Source organism: Panicum virgatum, chromosome 6N, assembly GCF_016808335.1.
Source record: "Panicum virgatum strain AP13 chromosome 6N, P.virgatum_v5, whole genome shotgun sequence".
Lineage (NCBI taxonomy): Eukaryota > Viridiplantae > Streptophyta > Magnoliopsida > Poales > Poaceae > Panicum > Panicum virgatum.
The window spans coordinates 32,787,316-32,810,191 of record NC_053150.1 but is presented as its reverse complement, the minus strand read 5'-3'; the positions used below and the strand labels follow the sequence as shown (position 1 = coordinate 32,810,191).

General features: G+C 50.8%; 1 protein-coding gene across 5 annotated transcripts in view; it reads left to right on the top strand.

Moving 5' to 3' along the window:
• LOC120679665 (pre-mRNA-processing factor 39-like) overlaps positions 1 to 22,876 on the top strand; it is a 54,155-nt gene that overhangs the window by 18,438 nt on the left and 12,841 nt on the right. For 2 of the 5 annotated variants that reach the window (XM_039961315.1, XM_039961318.1), the window contains exons 7-11: positions 6,995 to 7,147; positions 7,241 to 7,357; positions 7,630 to 7,707; positions 7,799 to 7,948; positions 14,687 to 16,507. In XM_039961315.1, coding sequence (XP_039817249.1) covers positions 6,995 to 7,147; positions 7,241 to 7,357; positions 7,630 to 7,707; positions 7,799 to 7,948; positions 14,687 to 16,507 — 2,319 coding nt within the window. The remainder of the gene's footprint in view (positions 1 to 6,994; positions 7,148 to 7,240; positions 7,358 to 7,629; positions 7,708 to 7,798; positions 7,949 to 14,686; positions 16,508 to 22,876) is intronic. The other 3 variants (XM_039961316.1, XM_039961317.1, XM_039961319.1) reach the window with 3 other exon arrangements.

Genomic DNA, 22,876 nt, shown 5'->3' with positions numbered 1-22,876 from the left:
ATATGTCGATGACATTGTGCTCACAGCTTCCAGTCAGCAGTTGCTTTAGAGTGTCATCTCCTCTCTGCAACAGGAGTTCGCTATGAAGGATCTCGGTCAGCTCCACTTCTTGGGCGTCACTGTTGAGCCTCGCCCGTCTGGTCTTCTCCTTCACCAGCGGCAGTACGCCCTTGATATTCTGGAGCGAGCTGGGATGACTGATTGCAAGCCCTGCTCCACTCCAGTCGACACTCAGGCGAATCTGTCTGCTGATCTGAGTGCTCCGGTGGATGATCCTACTGCTTACCGGAGTCTGGCCGGCGCTTTGCAGTACCTCACCTTCACCAGCCCGGATCTCACCTACGCTGTTCAGCAGGTCTGTCTCCATATGCATGATCCCCGGGAGTCACACCTTGCTGCGCTGGAGTGTCTCCTCCGGTACGTCCGTGGCACTGTGGACCTCGGCCTGGTACTTCACCGCTCCTCCTCAGCTGAGCTGGTGGTCTACACCGACGCTAACTGGGCTGGCTGCCCGGACACTCGTCGCTCCACCTCCGGCTACGCCGTCTTTCTGGGCGGCAACCTGGTCTCCTGGTCGTCCAAGCGGCAGCCGGTTGTCTCCCGCTCCAGTGCCGAGGCGGAGTACCGGGCTGTCGCTAACGGCGTGGCGGAGGCATCCTGGCTACGACAGCTCTTGGCGGAGCTCCACAGCCCGCTCGCCAAGAGTACGCTCGTCTACTGCGACAACGTCAACGCCATGTATCTCTCCACCAACCCCGTCTAGCATCAGCGGACAAAGAACATGGAGATCAACCTACACTTCGTGCGCGATAGAGTCGCAATCGGCGATGTTTGGGTACTCCATGTCCCGACTACCTCCCAGTTTGCTGACATCTTCACCAAGGGGCTGCCCTCCTCGACCTTCTCGGAGTTTCGATCCAGTCTCAACGTAGCCGGTGGCTAGTTGTGGCTGCGGGGGTGTATTTGCCCTTTGTACTCTATTTGTACTCTCATCTTGTCCAGTCTTGAACACCGCTGCGCCGGTAGTTCAGACTGCGGGGGGGGGGGGGGGGTGTCGGCTTTCTTGTTGTCCAGTCTTGAACACCACTGCACCGGTAGTTCAGACTGCGGGGGGGGGGGGGTGTTGGTGTATATTGAGCCCATGTGTATAGAGGCCCATGTATAAGTATTATATATACCCACCCATCTAGGGTCGAACGGCCGCTGCACCTGCGAGCAGAGGGGAAGGAGAGGGGAGGGCCGCGGGATCCGCGCGCCGGCCCGTCCCAGGCTGCGGATCCGCGCCAGGGTCCCGGGCGGCAGCGCGCGGGCCCTCCACCGGCGGCGGCGCGTCGCAGGCTGCGGGATCCGGCCCCGCGCACGGGCCAGCCGCGCCGGCGGCGTAGGGGGTGGCGGCGCCCTGAGGAAACAGAGGAAGCAGCTGATTCCAGACGGGAGCAGAGGAAGGGAAGAGGGGCGGCGCCGGGAAGGGAAAGAGAGGTAGCACCGGCGGCCGGCCGGCCATGGCGGCGGCGGCGGCAGCCGGGAAGAGGGAGAGAGAGGGCTAGGCTAATGATACCATGTAGTAGAGAATAATGGCTTGTATTCCTCCAAACCCTAGAAGGATGGGATATATAGATCCTATACATAGGCCTCTAGATGGGCCTCTATACATGGGCTCACATATACACCAACAAAAAGTTTTTCTATTAGTGCAATAAAGAACTGACAATTTAAGCAAATAACAAGCCATCATAAATCGCAATAAGCAATTCTGCGTAATGATCAGGATTTCATCTTTGTAACAGAACAAGAGTTTAAAAATACACAGCAACAAAAATACAACATGTGACAAATGGAGGACAAGATGAATTGATCTGAGTACAAGATCACAGATACATTAATAAAGAAGATATATGGTCCTTTTTGGAACATTATAATGCTCTTATTCCTGCAGGAATATGTTACATGGCATTTTATTGTTTACAGGAATAGGATCTCTACTTGAAACTTTATTACAGACACTAGCTGTTTTACCAGTTGACAGGTAGCAATCGGAGAGGGGTATACAGGAAGGAATAGGATCTCTACTTGAAACTTTATTACAGACACTAGCTGTTTTACCAGTTGACAGGTAGCAATCGGAGAGGGGTATACTGGGCAACCAAACACTCAACATATAGCATTCATCTGAGCAAAGTAAAACAGGAATAGTGGGTCATAGTATACAGGGCAACCAAACATCAAGAAATTGCTATTGGAAAAAGACATATATATCGAATATGCAGGAGAGCTGCATATCATTGCATTAAGAAGAGGAAAAAGGCCAAAATAGCCAAAGTACACACACCACTACGCACCCAAGACACACACCACCACCCCAGCCCCTGGGGTTCACTGATTGAAAGTTACAGACGCGCCGATAAACAAAAACAATAAAACAACCACCGTGACCACTAGTTTGTCGCTATATAGGACTCCTAATCAGGAAATGCGACCGCGACCACCGCACTCAGCCCCTTTGCACCTGCAAGCATCCAAAGTTCAGCTTCATCCCGTGCAAGCAAGAGGGCTCTATCAACACTGGGAGCGATCCTATCAAACACAGTATCATTTCTAGTCCTCCAAATAGACCATGCTCCCAGAACGACCAGGGTATTGAACCCCTGCAACACACCAGCACTTATCCTGTCACCAGCCTGCTGCCACCACATAAAGAAATCCAAATCATTAGGAAGAGGCGTGACAGCCTGAAATCCAAAACAGCCCAAAAACCGATGCCAAAACTGCCGGGCAAACACACATGCCGAGAGAAGGTGGTTGATTGTCTCCTCTTCTTGTTCACAAAGAGGACAATGATCTGGATGTGATAGGCCCCGACGAGCAAGTCTGTCTGCTGTCCAACAGCGGTTATGGGCGACTAGCCACATGAAAAACTTGCATTTCTTTGGTGCCCAAGTGCCCCAGATCAGTTTGCCCACTGCAAAATAAACGGATCCAATGAAAAGGGCCTCATAGGCTGATTTGGTAGAGAACTGACCCGAAGCTTCAAAACGCCACTTGTGGACATCCTCAACATCATGTTGTAGAACAACCTCTTGTATCAGGTCCCAAACATTCAGGTACTCAGAAAGTACAGCGACCGAGTAGTGACCTTGGATGTCCCCAAGCCACACATTGTTACTCAAAGCTTCCTTGACAGTTCGTCTGTTAGCCCTCCTTTTTGGAACACAAGCGAAAAGATGAGGGGCAAGTACCTCAATGGAACACCCATTCAGCCATCTGTCGGTCCAGAATTTAGTATTTTCTCCATTGCCTACTTCAGTATGTATGGCAATAGCAAATAGCGACTTGGCACAAGAGTGAACTGGAACTGGGAGGGAGCTCCACGGCCTTGCAGGCTCAGTTTTTCCGAGCCACAACCATCTGACTCTAAGCGCCCAGCTGAAACGTTGCAGGTCTAGGATACCAAGACCACCAAGCTCCTTAGGCATACAAACTTTAGGCCAGGCTAATAGACAATGCCCTCCATTAGCCTCTTTTTTACCTCGCCATAAAAAGTTTCTTCGGATTTTGTCAATGGCCCTTAGGCACCATGGGGGAAGCTCCAGGGCAGTAGCAACATATATCAACATGGCTGTTAGAACATGCTGCACAAGAATGGCTCTTCCTGCACGATTCAACAAATCAGCCTTCCACCCTGGGAGTTTTTCTGCAATCTTGTCGATGATAGGTTGGAGTTGTGCACGGCTTAGCTTCCTGATGGAGAGAGGCAGCCCAAGATATTTGCAGGGAAAGTTCTGAACCTCGCAAGGGAGATGTGCTTGCACAACCGTCAACTCATCCTCCGAGCACTGAATGGGCATGACACTGCTTTTCTGGATATTTGTTTTAAGGCCCGTAGCAGCTCCAAATAGCTGCAGCAAGTTCTCAACCATACACAAATCAGTGGCCACTGGGCGGAGGAATAAAACCACATCATCAGCATAAATGGAGACACAGTGATGGATGTTCCTTGTAGCCAATGGTTGCAGGAGCCCCTCGCTGTTTGCTTTCTCGACCATACAATTTAGAACATCCATAACCAAGATGAATAGCATAGGTGATAGGGGGTCACCTTGTCTAAGCCCACGCCGATGGAACAGCTCTTCTCCTGGAATGCCATTAAGTAGTATCCGGGTGGACGAAGAGCCAAGGATACCACTGATCAAATTTCGGCATCTTGGGCCGAAACCCCTTTTTTGCAAGATCTCCAGTAAAAACGCCCAAGAGACTGAGTCAAACGCCTTAGAGATATCCAACTTCAAGAGAATCCGAGGTTGTTTTTGTTGGTGGAGGAATTTTGCTGTTTGTTGGACTAGGATAAAATTGTCATGAATGCAACGACCTTTAACAAATGCACTTTGGTTTGCAGCCACCATAGCACTTAGTTTGCTTGCCAGCCGGTTAGCGATCAGTTTAGTGACAAGTTTGGCAAAGCTGTGGATGAGGCTGATAGGCCGAAAGTCCTTGACATGGACAGCACCTTCTTTCTTGGGCAACAATGTGAGAAGTGCTGTGTTGAGTAGGTGTAGATTTCTGAAATTTCCACGGTGTACTGCAGCAAGGGCCGCCATCACATCCGGCTTAATGGTGGCCCAGCACGACTTGTAGAAGCGGCTAGTGTAACCGTCAGGTCCCGGGGCCTTGTCCGAGGGCATGTGTTTGATGGTGTTCCACACTTCCTCTTCCCCGAAAGGCAGCTCCAGCTCGGCAAGATCATGTTGAACGAGGTCCAAGTTATCAAGGTCAATAGAAATATCCCTCTGTTCAGCCGTGCCAAGGAGTTTGTCGTAGAACTCAAAAACTGTTGCAGCTTTGTCATTGTGGCTTGTAAGAACTTGGTCCTCTGAAACTAATTTAGAGATGAAATTTTTCCTCTTCCTGTACTGCGCCTGAGAGTGAAAAAGCGCGGTGTTGGCATCACCATCCTTTAGCCACCCAATCCTAGATCGTACCCTAGCCATGGTTCGCTGCAAGGAACTCAGTGCAAGTGAATGTTTCTTCAGTGTATGCAGCAACCACAGCTCACTGACAGATAACTGACGGTTGTCTTGAGCAATCTCGAACTGGTGAATAATTTCCTTGGCCAAGGCAAGCTGGGTTGCAATATGACCTATTTTCTTCTGACTCCAGCTTTGCAAAGCTCGGGTAAGTGCCTTAAGCTTCAAAGATAACGTTTCCAGGGGACAGAAATGTGGCTCGACCGAGTTCCAGGCTTCCGCGACCACATCCTGGAAACCATCCAATCGTGGCCAAAAGGACTCAAAATGGAACCTTCCTTTACCATGAAGTAAATCACCAAGCCCCAAGATGAGGGGGCAGTGGTCCGAGTCCATGGATGCTGTGCTTTGTAGTAAACAATTCGGGAACATACCATCCCAATCCATTGAACAGAACACCCTGTCCAGCTTACAGAGTGTTGGGGATGGCCCTCCGCCACTCCAGGTGAACTTGCGACCAGAAAGTGGCAACTCTTTCAATGCTAGATCATTAAGTGTTCTCCGAAAACGACCCATCATTGCACGATTGAGATTTGAATTATTCTTGTCCTCCTCTCTGTAAATAAGATTAAAATCACCTGCTAGCACCCACGGGCCATGACAAGCTGCCCGAATACTACGTATCTCTTGTAGGAATTGGACTTTCTCATCATTGCCTTGAGGTCCATACACACACGTAAGCCACCAAGGTTCACCTCCCTCATCAGCTGGCTGAAATTGGACTGAAGTGCTGTGAGCATCCACCCGGGTGGAGATTGCTGGACTCAGGTCATGCTTCCAAGCGACTAGGATGCCCCCACTCGCACCCACCGAAGGGGCGAAACTAAAATGGCTGAAGGAGGAACCCAGAGCAGAGATCAGGATCTGTTTGGATATGATTTCCATCTTAGTCTCCTGGATACACACGATATCGGCCTTAGTGGACTCCACGAGCGACCGCAATGAATCTTGGCGTGCAGTTGAATTTAACCCACGCACGTTCCATATTAAAATCTTGGACGGATTCATTGAGCAACAGAAGAAACAACCGACCACCAGATAACCAATCAGCACTGAAACGCTGTACTTATATTACATTACTCATGTTCCTGAGTCCCTCGGGCACATTCCAGCCAAACAAAGCCGCTAGGGCTTGGACATGGGACATCGAAAGGAGGCAAACTGTATAGAGCCCAGGAAAAAAACTGTCATATGCTGATTTGGCCGAGTATTGCCCACTAGGGGAGAACCACTAGATGTGTGTGTCCTCTACCTCATGCTGCAGCTCAAAGCCATGTAAGCGGTCACAAAGATGCAAATAATCCACTAATACCTCAACTGTGAGAGTAAATATCAAAAAACAATGCTGAGCACCTCTAGTTTCATTATGTATGTTGGTCAAAGTTTAGATGATTTGACTTTAGGCAACCCTAAACTCACTTATTTTTAACTAGAGGGAGTATTTAAGGTACTAAATACTGATCATAGGAAACTAATTAATTATTTTGGGTAAATACATTTCTTGGGGGAGAAGATAAAGGGCCTATTACAGTTCTATGGAAGCTCTTCACGCTAAGAAGTGGTTATAAAGTCGTACAAAGAAGGCACACTCAACTTCTAATACATCTTCCATCAACTCTACTGCTGGAAGGTAGCCTATTGATTTCAAAACATTAGAGGGTACAGTTTCAGAGAGATACACCTAAAAAGTTGTCTTTGTTCCTCTTCCTTGCCGACAAGGGTGAATTGGTGACTGATAAGCATTATAGATTTGTGATTTATTCTATAGTGAAGTTCATTGCCTTTACTTTGGAGTATGACCTATCCCTCTGCAAGTTATTTTTCGAGTGCTTCGATATTATTATGCTTTATATAAACCTGTCATATGTCAAACTGTTGTAACTTAATTTCTTGTTTATTGTAGAGCATGCACTTTACTCCTAGCAACTCCAGTCTCATTCTTATTTTTCTCTTTTTTCTCCCCATCCAAGCAGGGAGTTCCAACTTTCTGGATGTATTACGCGTTATTTAAAGAGCAAATTGGTGATGCATCAGCTGCACGCTCTCTTTTTGTTAAAGCAAGCAGCAACTTCACTTCAGGGTTTTATGCTAATATTAATAGGCTGGCCAACATGGAAAAACGAATGGTATGCACCAATACATTTTTGTGAGTCTTGTGTCATTCATGCACTTCTTATCTTTGTCTGAATATCATCCTCCCCCACTTTAACGTTTCATAGGGAAACACTAAAGCAGCTTCTGAGATATACGAGACAGCCATTGACGATGCAATGCAGAAACAGAACATAGAGTTACTTACGAACCTGTACAGAAATTTTGCTCAATTCATATATGCGGTAAGAACAAAGTACTTTGCCATGGACATCAAGTATTCTATGCCCATTTCAGTTCCACTATGCGTGCTTTCTACAAGGACATCTTTCAGGGTTCCACGTGAAATGAAGTGTGCAGATTGTAGGTTATTTATTATCTGGCAAACATGATCTGCAGTGGACCAAAATTAGACTCGTATATGCGTGATAAATGTGTGTAGCAATGTCTGCTGTATCCACTATATTTCATTTTCCTTTTCGTTTTTTATTTTAGGCTGACATGTTATGCTCTACAGGCAAGTCATAGCATTGTGGAGGCTAAAGAAGTCTTTGTCATGGGAATAAATCGTGTACCCTGTAAACCACTGATTAAGGTGCATAATCTGTTGGGCACAGTTCCTACATTACTTAGGTTTACTTACGTAAAGAAACCTTGGTAATTTTTATTTTGTTTTTTTTCTATAGGGACTCATACAGTTCATGAGTACACATGGAGGACCTACAGAAATACCTCTTCTTGATTCTGTTATTTCTAATGCCATAACTCCTGGATCTGATCTATCTACAGCTTTAAGCCCTGAGGACCGTGAAGATATCTCATTGTTGTTTTTGGAGGTTAGAGAGTTTCCAATAGTTATGCCATTATTTTCCTTCCCATATGTTTCCTTTGGTAGACTGTATACGACAGTAGGAGTATCTGTCCCATTTACAGTTTGCACACTTGGCATCTATACACTTGTGCAACTCCTTCACTTTAAGCGCCAATCAGATGATGACTTGGGTTGAAATAGAGTTGTGCATATGATATGCTTCTGTTCAATATGTGCTAGTACAATGTACTTGTTACACATGAGGCATTACTATATTTATATTTTATTCCTAAATGGATTGGTTAATAATAAAATAATGCTGTCTGTTGTTTTGCTTGCTCTCTACTTGAGATTTACAAACTGTGTATTTTGCATTGAACATGTCCCATCAAATATTTATTAGCAGGTTGACACTGATAGGGAATTTACAACCGTGGGTGTGGCCCATTACATGGTCATTGATGAATCATGTATGCTTTTTCCTTGTTTATTTTGCGGTTGGTGTTGGGATTTCCAAATATGGTTACATGATGCATTTAACTATCACGCAGAATCACAATAGCCTTGTAGCCTGTAGTATCTTGCATTTTGATTTGCGGACTTGGAACCTGCTTGTGAAATGGTAGCCTGTGGTGTTGGAGTATATTGAGCCCATGTGTATAGAGGCCCACCTAGAGACCCATGTATATGTTCTATATATACCCACCCATCTAAGGTTGGAGGAATACAACAATTATTATCCTCCTACATGGTATCATTAGCCTAGGTTTACCTCTCCCTCTCCACCCTCTACTGCTGCCGCCGCCGCAGGCGAGATGGCAGGCCGCCGGCCGCCGGAGCCACCCCTTCCTCCCCTCCCTTCCCTCTCCCCTTTCCCTACCCTCTCTTCCTCTGCATCAGGCGCCGCCGCCGGCTCCTCTGCTTCAGGCGCCTGGGCTCCACGCGCCTGGATCTCCCCTGCGGGGGCCATCGGGGCCGTGGGCGCCGGGACTCCGCGCGTCGCGCTGGGGGCCGGTGGCTGGCCCGCGCACCCGGATCCGCGCGCCGCGGGGCCGCCGCCGGCCGGCGCTGCTCTGGGCGCCGCCTGGGCCGCGCGCGGGCCCGATCCTCTGCTCCAGGTGCCGCGCGGGCCCGGTCCTCTGCTCCAGGCGCCGCGCGGGCCCGGTCCTCTGCTCCAGGCGCCACCCGTCGCCGCGCTCGTCGTCCTGGCGCCCACGAGCGCCGATTCGGCTGCTGCGGGCGCAGGAGGCGTGGAGGAAACGGGGGGTGGGGCCGCTCCGGTGCTCCCACCTATGCCCGGGCCCGATCCGGCGCCCCCGGAGGCCTCTGCTGCGGCCGCCACCGACGCCCAGCAGGGCCCCCTGCCCGACGCAGCCTCTGCTGGCGCGGGTACGGGGGCTGCAGGGCCTACGGCCGCAGCGCAGGCCGCCCACCGCACCGCCGGGAAGCAGCCCGCCGCCGCCGATCCCACGTGGCCCGAGCTCGGGATGCCTCCAGTGGATGCGCCGCTCTCCGCCGCCGCCTTCCGTGGGCAGCAGGCCGACGCCGCTCTCGCCCTCGCCTGGGAGCGCGAGCGCGTCGCGGCCGTCGCGCCCACCCTCATGCGCGCCGCCCCTGCTGCTGCCGCTGCAGCCCCTACTGCCGACGGCACCACTGCCTCCCTCGCCGCCCAGGCCGCGCGGGCCGCCGCCTCCCTCGCCGCCGCGCACGCCGCGCAGGCCGTCGCGCCCGCTGCGCACGCTGCCCAGGCCGACGCGCCCAGGGACCATGCGCGGGCCGCTGCCTCTCTCGCCGCTGCGCAAGCTGTCGCGCCCGCCGCGCACGCCGCGCCCGTCCAGGCCGTCGCGGGCCCTCGTCCTCGGCCCCAGCCGGCGGCCATGCTCGCCGCTGCTGCTCCCCTGATCGCGCCGTTCTGGACACCGCCCGCTCCACCCAGCCAGCAGCCGACCTGGCCTGGGGGTGGGACCAGGCCGCACTGGCGCAGTCCTTCAGCGCCATGGGGCGGATGCCGCCGGTCAGCACCGAGTGGATCGCCGACTCGGGTGCCTCCTTCCACACCACCCCACATGCCGGTATCCTCTTCTGTCCGACCCCCACACCCCTCTTGTCCTTCTTCCATCATGGTTGGTGACGGGTCTTGCCTTCCTGTCACCGCCGTGGGTTCTGCTCCTGGCTCTTTTCGTCTTCCCAATGTCCTTGTTGCTCCTCAGATGGTTCATAACCTTTTTTCCATTCGTCAGTTCACAGCTGACAATTCCTGTTCCATCGAGTTTGAATCTTCTGGCCTCACTGTAAAGGATTCGGCCTCCCGGCGTCCGCTACTCCGGTGTGACAGCACGAGGCCCCTTTACACCCTTCTCCTTCCTTCTTCCGCTGCACCACTCTCATCTTCTTCTTCGCCCTGGCTGTCTTGGTCTGCCGCTTTTGCCGCGACGCCGTCTTCCACCACTTGGCACCGTCGTCTTGGTCACCCTGCCCGCGACGTTCTGGCTCAGCTCGGTCGTAGTACCGATGTTCCTGGTACTATGGCTCCTGCTCAGCCCCTCTGCCATGCGTGCCAGCTCGGTCGTCATGTTCGACTTCCTTTTTCCTCTTCTTCCTCACATGCGACGCATGCATTCGACCTTGTTCAATGTGATCTGTGGACCTCCCCTGTACTCAGCCTCTCTGGCTACAAGTACTATCTGGTGGTGGTCGATGACTTCTCGCACTACTCTTGGACGTTTCCTTTGCGTGCCAAGTATGAGACCTTCCCCACCCTCCTCCACTTCTTTGCCTGGGTGTCCACTCAGTACGGCCTCACCGTTAAGGCCGTCCAGTGCGACAACGGGCGGGAGTTCGATAACTCCACCTCCCGGTCTTTCTTCCTGTCTCGGGGTGTTCAGCTGCGTATGTCTTGTCCGTATACCTCTCCTCAGAACGGCAAGGCTGAGCGGATGATTCGCACGACGAACGACATCGTGCGCACCCTTCTGATCCAGGCTTCTCTCCCACCGCGCTTCTGGGCTGAGAGCCTCCACACTGCCACCTACTTGCTCAACCGTCTTCCGTCCACTGCTTCTCCTGCTCCCACTCCACACCACGCTCTTTTGGGTACCCCTCCTCGCTACGACCACCTTCGGGTCTTCGGGTGTGCGGGTTACCCAAACACCTCCGCCACCGCTCCTCACAAGCTGGCGCCCCGCTCGACTCGTTGTGTGTTCCTCGGTTACTCCCCTGACCACAAGGGGTACCGACGCTTTGACCTCACCACTCGTCGCGTCCTGATCTCCCGACACGTTTTCGACGAGTCGGATTTCCCCTACTCCACCTCCTCTACACCTTCTCCTGACCCCGAGCTGGAGTCTGTTTCCGACTGAACCGGTGGTTCAGCCACCGTTACCTGTCTGTTGTTTTCCTGCAGGTTTTCCCGGCACGCCGGCACCGTTTCCGGTGATCCCTGCTGCGCCGAGCGCGGCCCCGGTGCCCGCGGTCGCGCCACGCTCGGTCCCCGGACCTCCGGTCGTGCCGCGCGCGGACCCGGTGTCACTCGCTGCGCCACGCGCGGCCCGGGTGCCTTCCCCTGCACCTGCGCGGTACGCTCAGCCGGTGCAGGTGTACCGGCGCCGCTCAGCGCCGACCCCGACACCGCAGCGGTACGCTGAGCCGGTGCAGGTGTACCGGCGTCGTTCGGCGTCGACACCGGCGCCGCCTCCTGCTCCGGAGGCTCCTGCGACGCCGACACCGGAGCCGTCGCCGCCGCCGCCACCTTCGGCTCCCTCTCGAGCCGAGCCGGATGTGTACCACCCGCCGGTCATCCATCGGGATCCTCGGCATATCCATCCCATGGTGACTCGGCGGATGGCGTCCCAGGCCGCGACTCTCTCCGCCACCGAGGGAGAGCCGCGGGTCTCTCCGGTACCCTCCTCTGTCCGCGATGCCTTGACGGATCCTCACTGGCATTGCGAGATGGAAGAGGAGTACGCGGCTCTTCTTGCCAACCAGACGTGGGATCTTGTGCCGCGTCCGTCTGGTTGCAATGTGGTGACTGGCAAGTGGATCTGGACGCACAAGCGTCAGGCTGACGGCACACTGGAGCGCTACAAGGCTCGCTGGGTTCTCCGGGGGTTCACTTAGCGGCCTGGTGTGGACTATGATGAGACCTTCAGCCCGGTCGTGAAGCCCGCTACGGTGCGCACGGTCCTCTCGCTTGCGCTCTCGCGCACTTGGCCTGTGCACCAGCTGGACGTGAAGAATGCGTTTCTTCACGGCACCTTGTCAGAGACTGTCTACTGCTCTCAGCCAGCGGGATTTGTGGACTCGAGTCGTCCGGATATGGTCTGCCGGCTCAACAAGTCTCTCTCTATGGACTGAAGCAGGCTCCTCGGGCTTGGTACTCTCGGTTCGCCACGTTCTTGATGACACTGGGATTCACCGAGGCCAAGTCTGACACGTCTCTCTTCATCTACCCCCGTGGGGATGAGACTGCCTATCTGCTGCTATATGTCGACGACATTGTGCTCACAGCTTCTAGTCAGCAGTTGCTTCAGAGTGTCATCTCCTCTCTGCAGCCGGAGTTCGCTATGAAGGATCTCGGTCAGCTCCACCACTTCTTGGGCGTCACTGTTGAGCCTCGCCCATCTGGTCTTCTCCTTCACCAGCGGCAGTACGCCCTTGATATTCTGGAGCGAGCTGGGATGACTGATTGCAAGCCCTGCTCCACTCCAGTCGACACTCAGGCGAAGCTGTCTGCTGATCTGAGTGCTCCGGTGGATGATCCTACTGCTTACCGGAGTCTGGCCGGCGCTTTGCAGTACCTCACCTTCACCAGCCCGGATCTCACCTACGCTGTTCAGCAGGTCTGTCTCCATATGCATGATCCCCGGGAGTCACACCTTGCTGCGCTGGAGTGTCTCCTCCGGTACGTCCGTGGCACTGTGGACCTCGGCCTCGTACTTCACTGCTCCTCCTCAGCTGAGCTGGTGGTCTACACCGACGCTGACTGGGCTGGCTGCCCGGACACTCGTCGCTCCACTTCCGGCTACGCCGTCTTCCTGGGCGGCAACCTAGTCTTTTGGTCGTCCAAGCGGCAGCCAGTTGTCTCCCGCTCCAGTGCCGAGGCGGAGTACCGTGCTGTCGCTAACGGCGTGGCGGAGGCGCCCGCTCGCTAAGAGCACGCTCGTCTACTGCGACAATGTCAACGCCGTGTATCTCTCCACCAACCCCGTCCAGCATCAGCGGACGAAGCATGTGGAGATCGACCTACACTTCGTGTGCGACAGAGTCGCAATCGGCGATGTTCGGGTACTCCATGTCCCGACTATCTCCCAGTTTGCTGACATCTTCACTAAGGGGCTGCCCTCGTCGACCTTCTCGAAGTTTCGATCCAGCCTCAACGTAGCCGGTGGCTAGTTGTGGCTGCGGGGGGGGGGGGGTATTAGCCCTTTGTACTCTACTTGTACTCTCTTCTTGTCCAGTCTTGAACACCGCTGCGACGGTTGTTCAGACTGCGGGGGGTGTTGGCTTTCTTGTTGTCCAGTCTTGAACACCGCTGCGCCGGTAGTTCAGACTGCGGGGGGTGTTGGAGTATATTGAGTCCATGTGTATAGAAGCCCACCTAGAGGCCCATGTATATGTTCTATATATACCCACCCATCTAGGGTTGGAGGAATACAACAATTATTATCCTCCTACATGTGGTACTGGGTTGTTTTGGCACTGGTCAGTGATTATATTATCTAAAATGAGAAATGTGTGTATACGTTCGTTTGATAATTTCCAGCACATTACATCTTCATTTTAGTTAAGATAACAGTCATTATCCTTTTTTAGTGATTGTGCTAAGTGAAAGGCAGAGCCTTAGGCTTAACTTGTATTCTCAGAGTACCAAATTCACCTATTCTCCATCTGGTCATAAAAAACTATGTTGCTTTTTGTACAAAGACAGCCAAACCTTTCTTAACATCAAACTCACCATACGTGTGCAGATTTAATTTGCAACATTAAAGTTGTGTGTCTGTTGTACAATATCAGGAGGTTTTCCTGTGGGTGTGTGGAATATCGGGAGGGTATCAAACCGCGATGGAAGCTGTCAGCTCCTTCTCCCTGGCATGGTGTGTTGTCGCAAAGAGCCACAGATTTGTTATGGTACCTAGCAATTATTGAAAGTTTGGTGTGAAATAGCAAAGCGCCAACAAAGTTCAGTGCCTGTCCCTCTTTTTTTTTTTTTTGTTGCGAAACTCTGTGGCAAATTTTGCCTAGTAGTAATGATAGTAGGGTCTGTTTGGTTCATGTCTGCCATGCCTAAGGGTAAACCTAAAAGGGCACTAAGGGATTTAGGTCATGGTTTGGGCATGCAAATTGCTGACCACTAAAGTTGGAAAAAATATTTTGGAGGTCTAGAGTAATAAATATTTTGTTTATTATGTGCTAAGTAGTTACAGATTGTACACGATGCTTGTTAGGGCACCAATCCATCCTAGCTAATGGATGTTCCCCTTTTTCTGTTTTCTGAATGGAAGTGATTTTCCCTTTTTCCTGTCATTTATGTCTGTTCATCTCAATTAAAACTGATATATTCAATGTTTAATCTTAAGTGTGTCATGCTGGGGTAACTTGAAATAGATGTAGTATTTGGTTAACTTGAAATAACTGTAATATTTGGTTCACGTTTGCTTTGTGTGGCTGGTCATGCTGAGAGAACATGCAGCATTACAGCAGGAACTCAAGATATAATGTCTTCTGTATGAGATATTTTACATGCCTCATTTGTTTTCCTTCACAGTTTGTTGACCTCTATGGGGATATTAAAGAACTCAGAAAGGCGTGGGCTCGGCATAGTAAATTGTTTCCTCACAGCACTGGAAACATGTCACAGCATTATTCTACTATGGGAAATAGACTTCAAGAGAGTAACAAGAGGAGGAAAAAAGAACCTTCAATTGTTTCACATGATCAGTCTTTAGAAGATATAAGGAAACTGAAACAGCCATCCAAAACTGACAATTTTTCTCTTATATTTGATAAAGAGGTTGAGTCACAAGTGGAAGACATTGTGGATTCAGGAAAAGGATGTAAGGATGCAGGAGAGCAGAAAGCTTTAGAAAATCTCAATTCACATGAAGAGACCAGCAGGACATCTCAGGAATGCACTGACATGGTTCACCATCAACATAGCTTGGACAAATTTGGAATGCAGAACCAAACGAATTCATATGCTAAAGAAGTGATGACTAATCAAGATCTAAGTTTGCATGAACAAAACGATGAGAAAATATCTCATGAGGTTCGAAGCGGCAAAGCCCCTGTAGCTGAGTCAGGTGAGTATGATTCCCCTTCCAAAGCAATTGCTAGCTCTGACAGCATCAATTCTCAGGAGAAGGTCGCTGAGGTATCTGCAAGTAGCCATCAAGAAATGTTATGCTCCAAATCTGATTTGCCATCTGAATCAAGCATGCCCAAAGATGGAAGTTCTTCTGATCCAGCTCGAATATCTCCAGAGCTGGAGGAAAGGCAACCTGTGGGGGTTCAGGTAAAGCTTGACATAGTCACAGAGCATGGTTTGTCTGTCAGTAATGCAAACCTAGAGAGGTCTAATGATAGTCCAAACACAACTGACTGTGACAAGGTAAACTCTGCTCTCGGTCACGAGAGTCTAGACCATGTCCAATCTTCACTGCCACAGCAACTCTCAGTCTGTACAAAACCTTCGAGCTCAGAATTAGCGAACACAAAAGCGGATATTCTGGGTTTTCAAGCTCAACTTCAATACCAGGCTCCGAATTCTCAAACACATCAATCTAATAACCTTTCTCTGTCTGTACAAAACATACAGCAGCAAGAGCTTTCTTGTACAATGCCTCAGAATGTTCAGACATCCGCACAAACTCAAGATCAACTCTTTGCACAGTTTAATCAGGGAAACCAACAGTATCTCCAAATGACGCAAGGGTATGTATCACAAATGTGGCAGTATTATCAGCAACAACTGTATTACCTGCAAGCTCAGCACAATCAACAGATGCAGATCCTGCAACAGCAACAGCTTCCAACTGAGCATCTTCAGCAAAATTTCATGCAGCAAGTACAACAGCTGAACCAGCGAATGGTACTCTGGCAGCAACAAGTGCAGCAGCAGCAAATAGTACTACAACAGGCACTGCCAGTTCAGCAACTCCCTGACAAGAAACAGGGTCAGTATCCTTCTTCAGGGGATACCAAACATGATAAGAATAAACAGCAGCAACAAGCACCTCAAATGGATCAGCAAAGCCAACAGTTGCAGCAGCAACAGCTTCTTTATTTCCAGCAGCAGCAGCAACAACAGATGTATCTTATGCAGCAGCAGCAGCAGGTGTACCAACAACAACAAGCCCAGCAGCAGCAACTCTTTCAGCAGCAGTTAATGCAGCAGCAACAGTTTGTACTGCCGACGCCACAGCTGCAGCAAGACTCAGTTCAGCAGCAGCAGCAACTGTTTCAGCAACAACAGCAGCAGATGATGCTTCTTCAGCAACAGTTTATGCAACAACATATGCAACAGTACCTGCAACAGCAACAAAACCAACAAGGGCCCAAGGATCAGACGTACAAGTCAAACCCTCAGGTACGTACCTTATTGTACCAAATTCTGATGAAACATGACGGGTATGTGCACATTAGCTTAGTGATAGTCCATAATTTAGTTTAAGTTCCCAATTCTCATCATTATTGTATACTCATGCCATAAAATTCAAGCTCACTTGCCTTTCTCCAAGATGTGCTTCAAGATGCCTTAAAAAGTTTGTCAAACCAAACTAGTTAAGTTCCTAACATGAGCGAATCAGTAATTTGTAGATATAAACTTTGGCTCTGCGCCATATGGAAAAAGTTAATGCGCATGGGATAGGTGTCATTCAGTATGTATTCATTAGTTGGTTAGGTTATAATTTTTATGAACAAATCTGGTATACTCCCTCCATCCTATAAGGACTGCAACAACAACAACAACATAGCCTTTTTTTCCCAAGCAAGTTGGGGTAGGCTAGAGATGAAACCCGAAAGAAATAAGTTCAAGGTTCAGGCACATTGATAGCTAGTCTCCAAGCGCTCCTATCCAAAGCTATCTCTTTAGAGATATTCCAATCCTTAAGATCTCTTTTAACCAACTCCTCCCACGTCAGTTTAGGTCTACCTCTACCCCTCTTTACATTATCGACCCGCTCAAGAACCCCATTACGCACCGGCGCCTCAGGAGGCCTTCGTTGGACATGTCCAAACCATCTCAGCCGATGCTGAGTAAGTTTCTCCTCAATTGGTGCCACCCCGACCCTATCCCGAATAACTTCGTTCCGGACTCTATCTCTCCTTGTGTGCCCGCAAAACCACCGCAACATCCGCATCTCTGCTACACTCAGTTGCTGCACATGTCGCCTTTTTGTAGGCCAACATTCAGCACCGTATAACATCGCCGGACGAATTGCTGTCCTATAGAATTTGCCTTTTAGCTTTTGTGGCACCCTCTTGTCACAAAGGATGCCAGAAGCTTGCCGCCATTTCAACCAGCCAGCTGAAATTCTATGCCTAACATCTTCATCAATGTCGTCATCCTTTTGTAGCACCGATCCTAAATACCGAAAAGTATCCTTCTGGACCACCACTTGCCCATCTAGACTAACGTCTCCCCCCTCATACCTAGTCGCGATGAAATCGCACATCATGTACTCGGTCTTGGTCCTACTAAGTCTGAATCCTTTCGACTCTAACGTGCGTCTCCACAGCTCTAACTTCCTATTAACCCCTGCCCTACTCTCGTCAACTAGCACCACATCATCAGCAAAGAGCATGCACCAAGGGATCTCACCTTGTATATCCCTTGTGACCTCATCCATCACTAAAGCAAATAAATAAGGGCTCAATGCTGACCCCTGGTGTAGGCCTATGTTAATAGGAAAGTCAGTGGTGTTGCCATCACATGTTCGGACAAACGTCGTCGCATCCTTGTACATATCCTTAATGAGGGTAATGTACTTAGTTGGGACTTTGTGCTTCTCCAAAGCCCACCACATGACATTTCTCGGTACCTTGTCATATGCCTTCTCAAGGTCAATGAAGACCATGTGCAAGTCCTTCTTCTGCTCCCTATATCTCTCCATCAATTGTCGTATTAAGAAAATCGCCTCCATGGTTGACCTTCCAGGCATGAACCCAAATTGATTTTGGGTCACACTTGTCACTCTTCTTAGGCGATGCTCGATAACCCTCTCCCAAAACTTCATCGTATGGCTCATCAGCTTAATTCCACGGTAGTTAGTACAACTTTGAACATCGCCCTTGTTTTTGAAGATAGGTACTAATATACTTCTCCTCCATTCTTCAGGCATCTTGTTTGACCGAAAAATGAGATTAAAAAGCTTAGTTAACCATACTATTGCTCTATCTCCTAGGCATCTCCACACCTCAATGGGAATACCATCAGGGCCCATCGCTTTACCTCTCTTCATCCTCTTCAAAGCCTCCCCGATCTCTGCCTCCTGAATTCTCCTCACAAAACGTCTGTTGGTATCGTCAAAAGAGTCATCTAACTCAAGGGTAGGGCTCTCACTCTCTCCATTAAACAACTTGTCGAAGTACTCTCTCCATCTATCCATGATCTCCTCATCCTTCACTAGCAGTCGATCTGTCCCATCCTTAATGCATTTGATTTGGTTGATGTCCCTTGTCTTCCGCTCGCGGATCCTAGCCATCCTATAAATGTCCTTCTCCCCTTCTTTCGTGCCTAACCGCTGATACAGGTCATCATACGCCTTACCCTTTGCTACACTCACAGCTCGCTTTGCAACTCTCTTCGCTAATTTATAGCCCTCGATGTTGGTTGCACTCTTGTCAAGATGGAGGCGCTTGAAACACTCCTTCTTCTCCTTAATAGCCATTTGCACCTCGTCGTTCCACCACCAGGTGTCTTTCCCCTCCTGTTTGCCTCCCCTACTCACGCCAAACACCTCTGAGGCCACCTTACGAACACATGTTGCCATCTTTAGCCACATGTCATCTGCGTCTTCTCCTTCTTCCCAAGGCCCCTCACCTAGCATCCTTTCCTTAAACGCTTGTGCCGCTTCCCCTCTAAGCTTCCACCACTTTGTTCGCAATCTTGGCACATTTGTCCCGGTGGACACGTACCCGAAGACGAAAATCCGCCACCACAAGCTTGTGTTGAGGGACAACACACTCCCCAGGTATCACCTTACAATCTAAGCAATCACGTCTATCCTCCCTCCTAGTAAGGATAAAGTCGATCTGGCTCGAGTGTTGTCCACTACGAAACGTCACAAGATGGGATTCCCTCTTCTTAAACACGGTATTCGCTATCAACAAGTCGTAGGCTAACGCGAAGTTCAACACATCCTCCCCCTCTTGACTCCTGCTACCATACCCAAAACCCCCATGCACTCGCTCGAACCCTATATTAGTCGCACCCACATGGCCGTTGAGATCTCCTATGAAGAGTTTCTCGCTGGTAGGCACGGTACTAACCATGCTATCTAGATCTTCCCAGAACTGCATCTTGGTGCTCTCACTAAGGCCTACCTGAGGGGCATAGGCACTGATCACATTCAAAACCGAATCTCCAACTACCAACCGGATTAGGATAATCCTGTCGCCTTGCCTTCTAACCTCTACGACTCTATCCTTAAGGCTCCTATCAATCAAGATTGCTACACCATTCCTACCCGGAGTTGCTCCCGTGTACCAAAGCTTGAAGCCAGTATCCTCAACCTCCTTCGCCTTCTGGCCCTTCCATTTAGTCTCCTGAACGCATAGAATATTTACACGCCTCCTAATTGCTACATCAACTAGCTCTCGCAACTTACCTGTTAGGGACCCTACGTTCCAGCTACCTATACGAATCCTCAATTCTAGTTTTTTTCAAATAGATTAGTGGTGGCGTGAAAAGACTCTCATGCCCTCATTTGTTGGCCACATGCAGTTAGTTTTGGCATGCAAATTAAATCTGACCACTTAACTAGGCAGGTAGTTGAGATCCAAGTTCTAGGGTTGCACTCTGTGGGATTTTTTTCAAATGCTAGATTGCACTTTTCATGGGACAGAGGGAGTATATTTCTTATGTCCAGAGGGAGGGGATGGTAAGTGGAAAATGGTCTTTTTCAAAAAAAAAAGAGGAAATTGGGACAAAATTAGGACAAAAAATCTTGTTTAGTTAAGCTAATGGATGTTAACTCTCGGTCTTGTTAAGTTTTTTTATTTTTTATTGTCGGTACCCTGTAGCAAGGATACCCACTCTTACTGCAGCAAGGCAGGGCCCGCGTAGTTATCCGTAACTGCGCGGAAAGGACGGAGTAGCCAGGCCCCACGGGTCAGGCTCTTCCCTCACCAGGCCAACGGCCCCGGACCCGTTCCCCGCCTGGGGATGGGTCCGGAGACGCCACGTGTCTCTAAGGAAGGGAAGCTCCGAGCTGACAACCGAGGCCTCGGACCCCCCATAGGGGACCGGGACCTCTTGCGTCCGAACGGACTCCCCTTACCGCGTGCGGGTCCGGAGCCGCCACGTGCCTCAGAGGCGCGGGCTCATGCGCGAGCCTTTCGCTGTGAGCTCGCCACCCACCGCATTTGATGTGGATGGTGAGGCGTGCTCTGTCGCTGCGGCAAGCGGGACAGCCTTTGTCAGGCCTCACTGTGCACCGCGTATTACCAAGGTGCACAGTGCAGCTGCCTATGCCGCACCCGCGCAGAGCCCGTCTGCAGCATTAAAAGGATACGACGGCACGGCACTTTTCCATCATGCCTCCTACGCTGCAAGCTACACAGCCCGTGTAGCTACATGGCAGGCGACGCCACTGGCTACGTCTGGCATCGTCCCCGACAAGACAGCGCCTGGACATGAGGAGCGAGAGATCCCCTTTGCCTGCTACGCCATAATGTATGAACAGTATGTTATTTTATACTACATCGTTGGGCCCACCTGTCGGGGACCCAACAGCCATGTACGCGCCTCTCTTGAGATATAAAAGGGAGGCGCTCGCTATGCACTGGGGCTCTCCAGAGACATAAGCTCTCGCGAACTCACTCTCGAGGGAAGGCAATACAACACGCAGTGGACGTAGGGTATTACGCTCCGGCGGCCCGAACCACTCTAATCCCGCTGTGTTCATCGTGTTCTTGAGAGAGATCGAACTAGGACTAGCTAACCCCCGAGTACACACCCACTAGGCTAGGGCGGGTGTCTTCCGCCACCCGGCTGTGGTTTGCAGCACCACGACATTTGGCGCGCCAGGTAGGGGAACAATTTAGCTGGTCGCAGTTCATCTCTTCTTCGTCCCCATGGTTCGTGTGGACGACGTGGAGATGACGGAGGGTGTGGCGTCCTCCACGCCACACGCCTCTCGTGTCCCTGCTCCAGGGGCAACTGTGCCTGTGGAGCAGCCACCGTCGGCGGCGGCGTGCGCTGCTCGCCGGCAAGAGTCAGGGCGCCCATCAAGGGCCCCCTCACAAGCTGCGAGCGGCGAAGCGCTGGCAGCGGCTAGGGAGTTGCTTTGCAACCCCCCGGCTGAAGTAGCCTCGCCAGACGCCCTGAAGCAGTGGCGGGACGACGTTGACCGTCTCCTCCACCTGGCTCAAGCCTCCCCCAGTTCTGCAAGGACTGGGCAACGACCTCCGCCCGGCAACGCGGTGGTACCTTACCGCCAACGTCAGGGCGGTGCGTCGGCATCCGTGCGCTCCCCTACCGTGAGGGGTGCACGAACAGAAGACCTGCGGGCGGAGCTCAACCGCCGGCGCGCGGGAGAGGATGCCCGCATCTCCGTCGAGAGGGCGCGAGAGCGCCGTCTTAACATTGAGGGCCGCAACCTCAACGCCGACTTGGACGTGGTGGCACCCAAGCCCCGGGTGAACGCCCGGATACAGCCAGGCGCACCGGTTGCTGGGGTGGGCTGCGCTGCGCTGGTGGAGCACCTCCGCGCCGTGGCATGGCCATCCAAGTTCCGCCCCCACCTGCCGGAAAAGTACGACGGTACCACTAACCCGTCGGAGTTCCTGCAGGTGTAAGTTACCGCCATCACAGCGGCTGGTGGTAACGGCGCCGTCATGGCAAGCTACTTTCATGCAGGGTTCTCCTTTTCGTTTGTTAACCGAATCCCGCCATCCGCCGGAAACGGAATTTCGGCCGAAATTCCGGTAAATTTCGCTAATTCCGAGCGAAAAGGGATTTTGAATTCAAAAACCGAAATTCCGTTTCATTCCGAACGAAATTTCGGTTATATTGACCGAAATTTCGGTGATTTGGACCGAAATTTGGTTTTTGTCGACCGGAAAATGATGCAAATTAACAGAAAATGATGTATATATGGAAAAATTGAAAATTTTGGCAAAATTTCCACTGATTATGTGTATATTGACAGTTTATAATACGTAACATATATATAACTCCACAAAACAATGACAAATACACCATTTAACACATAACTCATGTCCAAAGTCCACACATACAATGAAATACATCCAAAGTCCATTAGAATTATTACAATCCAAAGATACAACAGAGGCAAAGGCATAGTCCATAATAATCCATGTAGCATATTCTCTGCATTTAAATATTTATGTGAAATGAATTGAATAAGTAGAAGAAACAAAACGTATAGATAAATTTTGTTGATAGGATAAGTACCTGCATTCTTCAGTCCTCATATCTCTCTCCCGGTGGTCCCTCATACGGCTCGTCTGTTGGTGGCAAATACACGTCCGTAGATGGGTGATATTGCAAATGTGGAGCTCCATATGGTAGGTAGCCGTGATAATCCAAATAAGGCAATGCTGCAACTGCCTGCGGAAGTGGCGGGTTCACCACCCCTGGTGGTGGCCACAGAAAGCCCCCTACAGGGGGAGAAGTACTGTACGGGTTGTAGTACTTACCACTGGAGGCAGAGTTCGAGCTATCTTCATCATATGCAAGTGGGGCCTGACGACGTGTCGATGTTGTTTG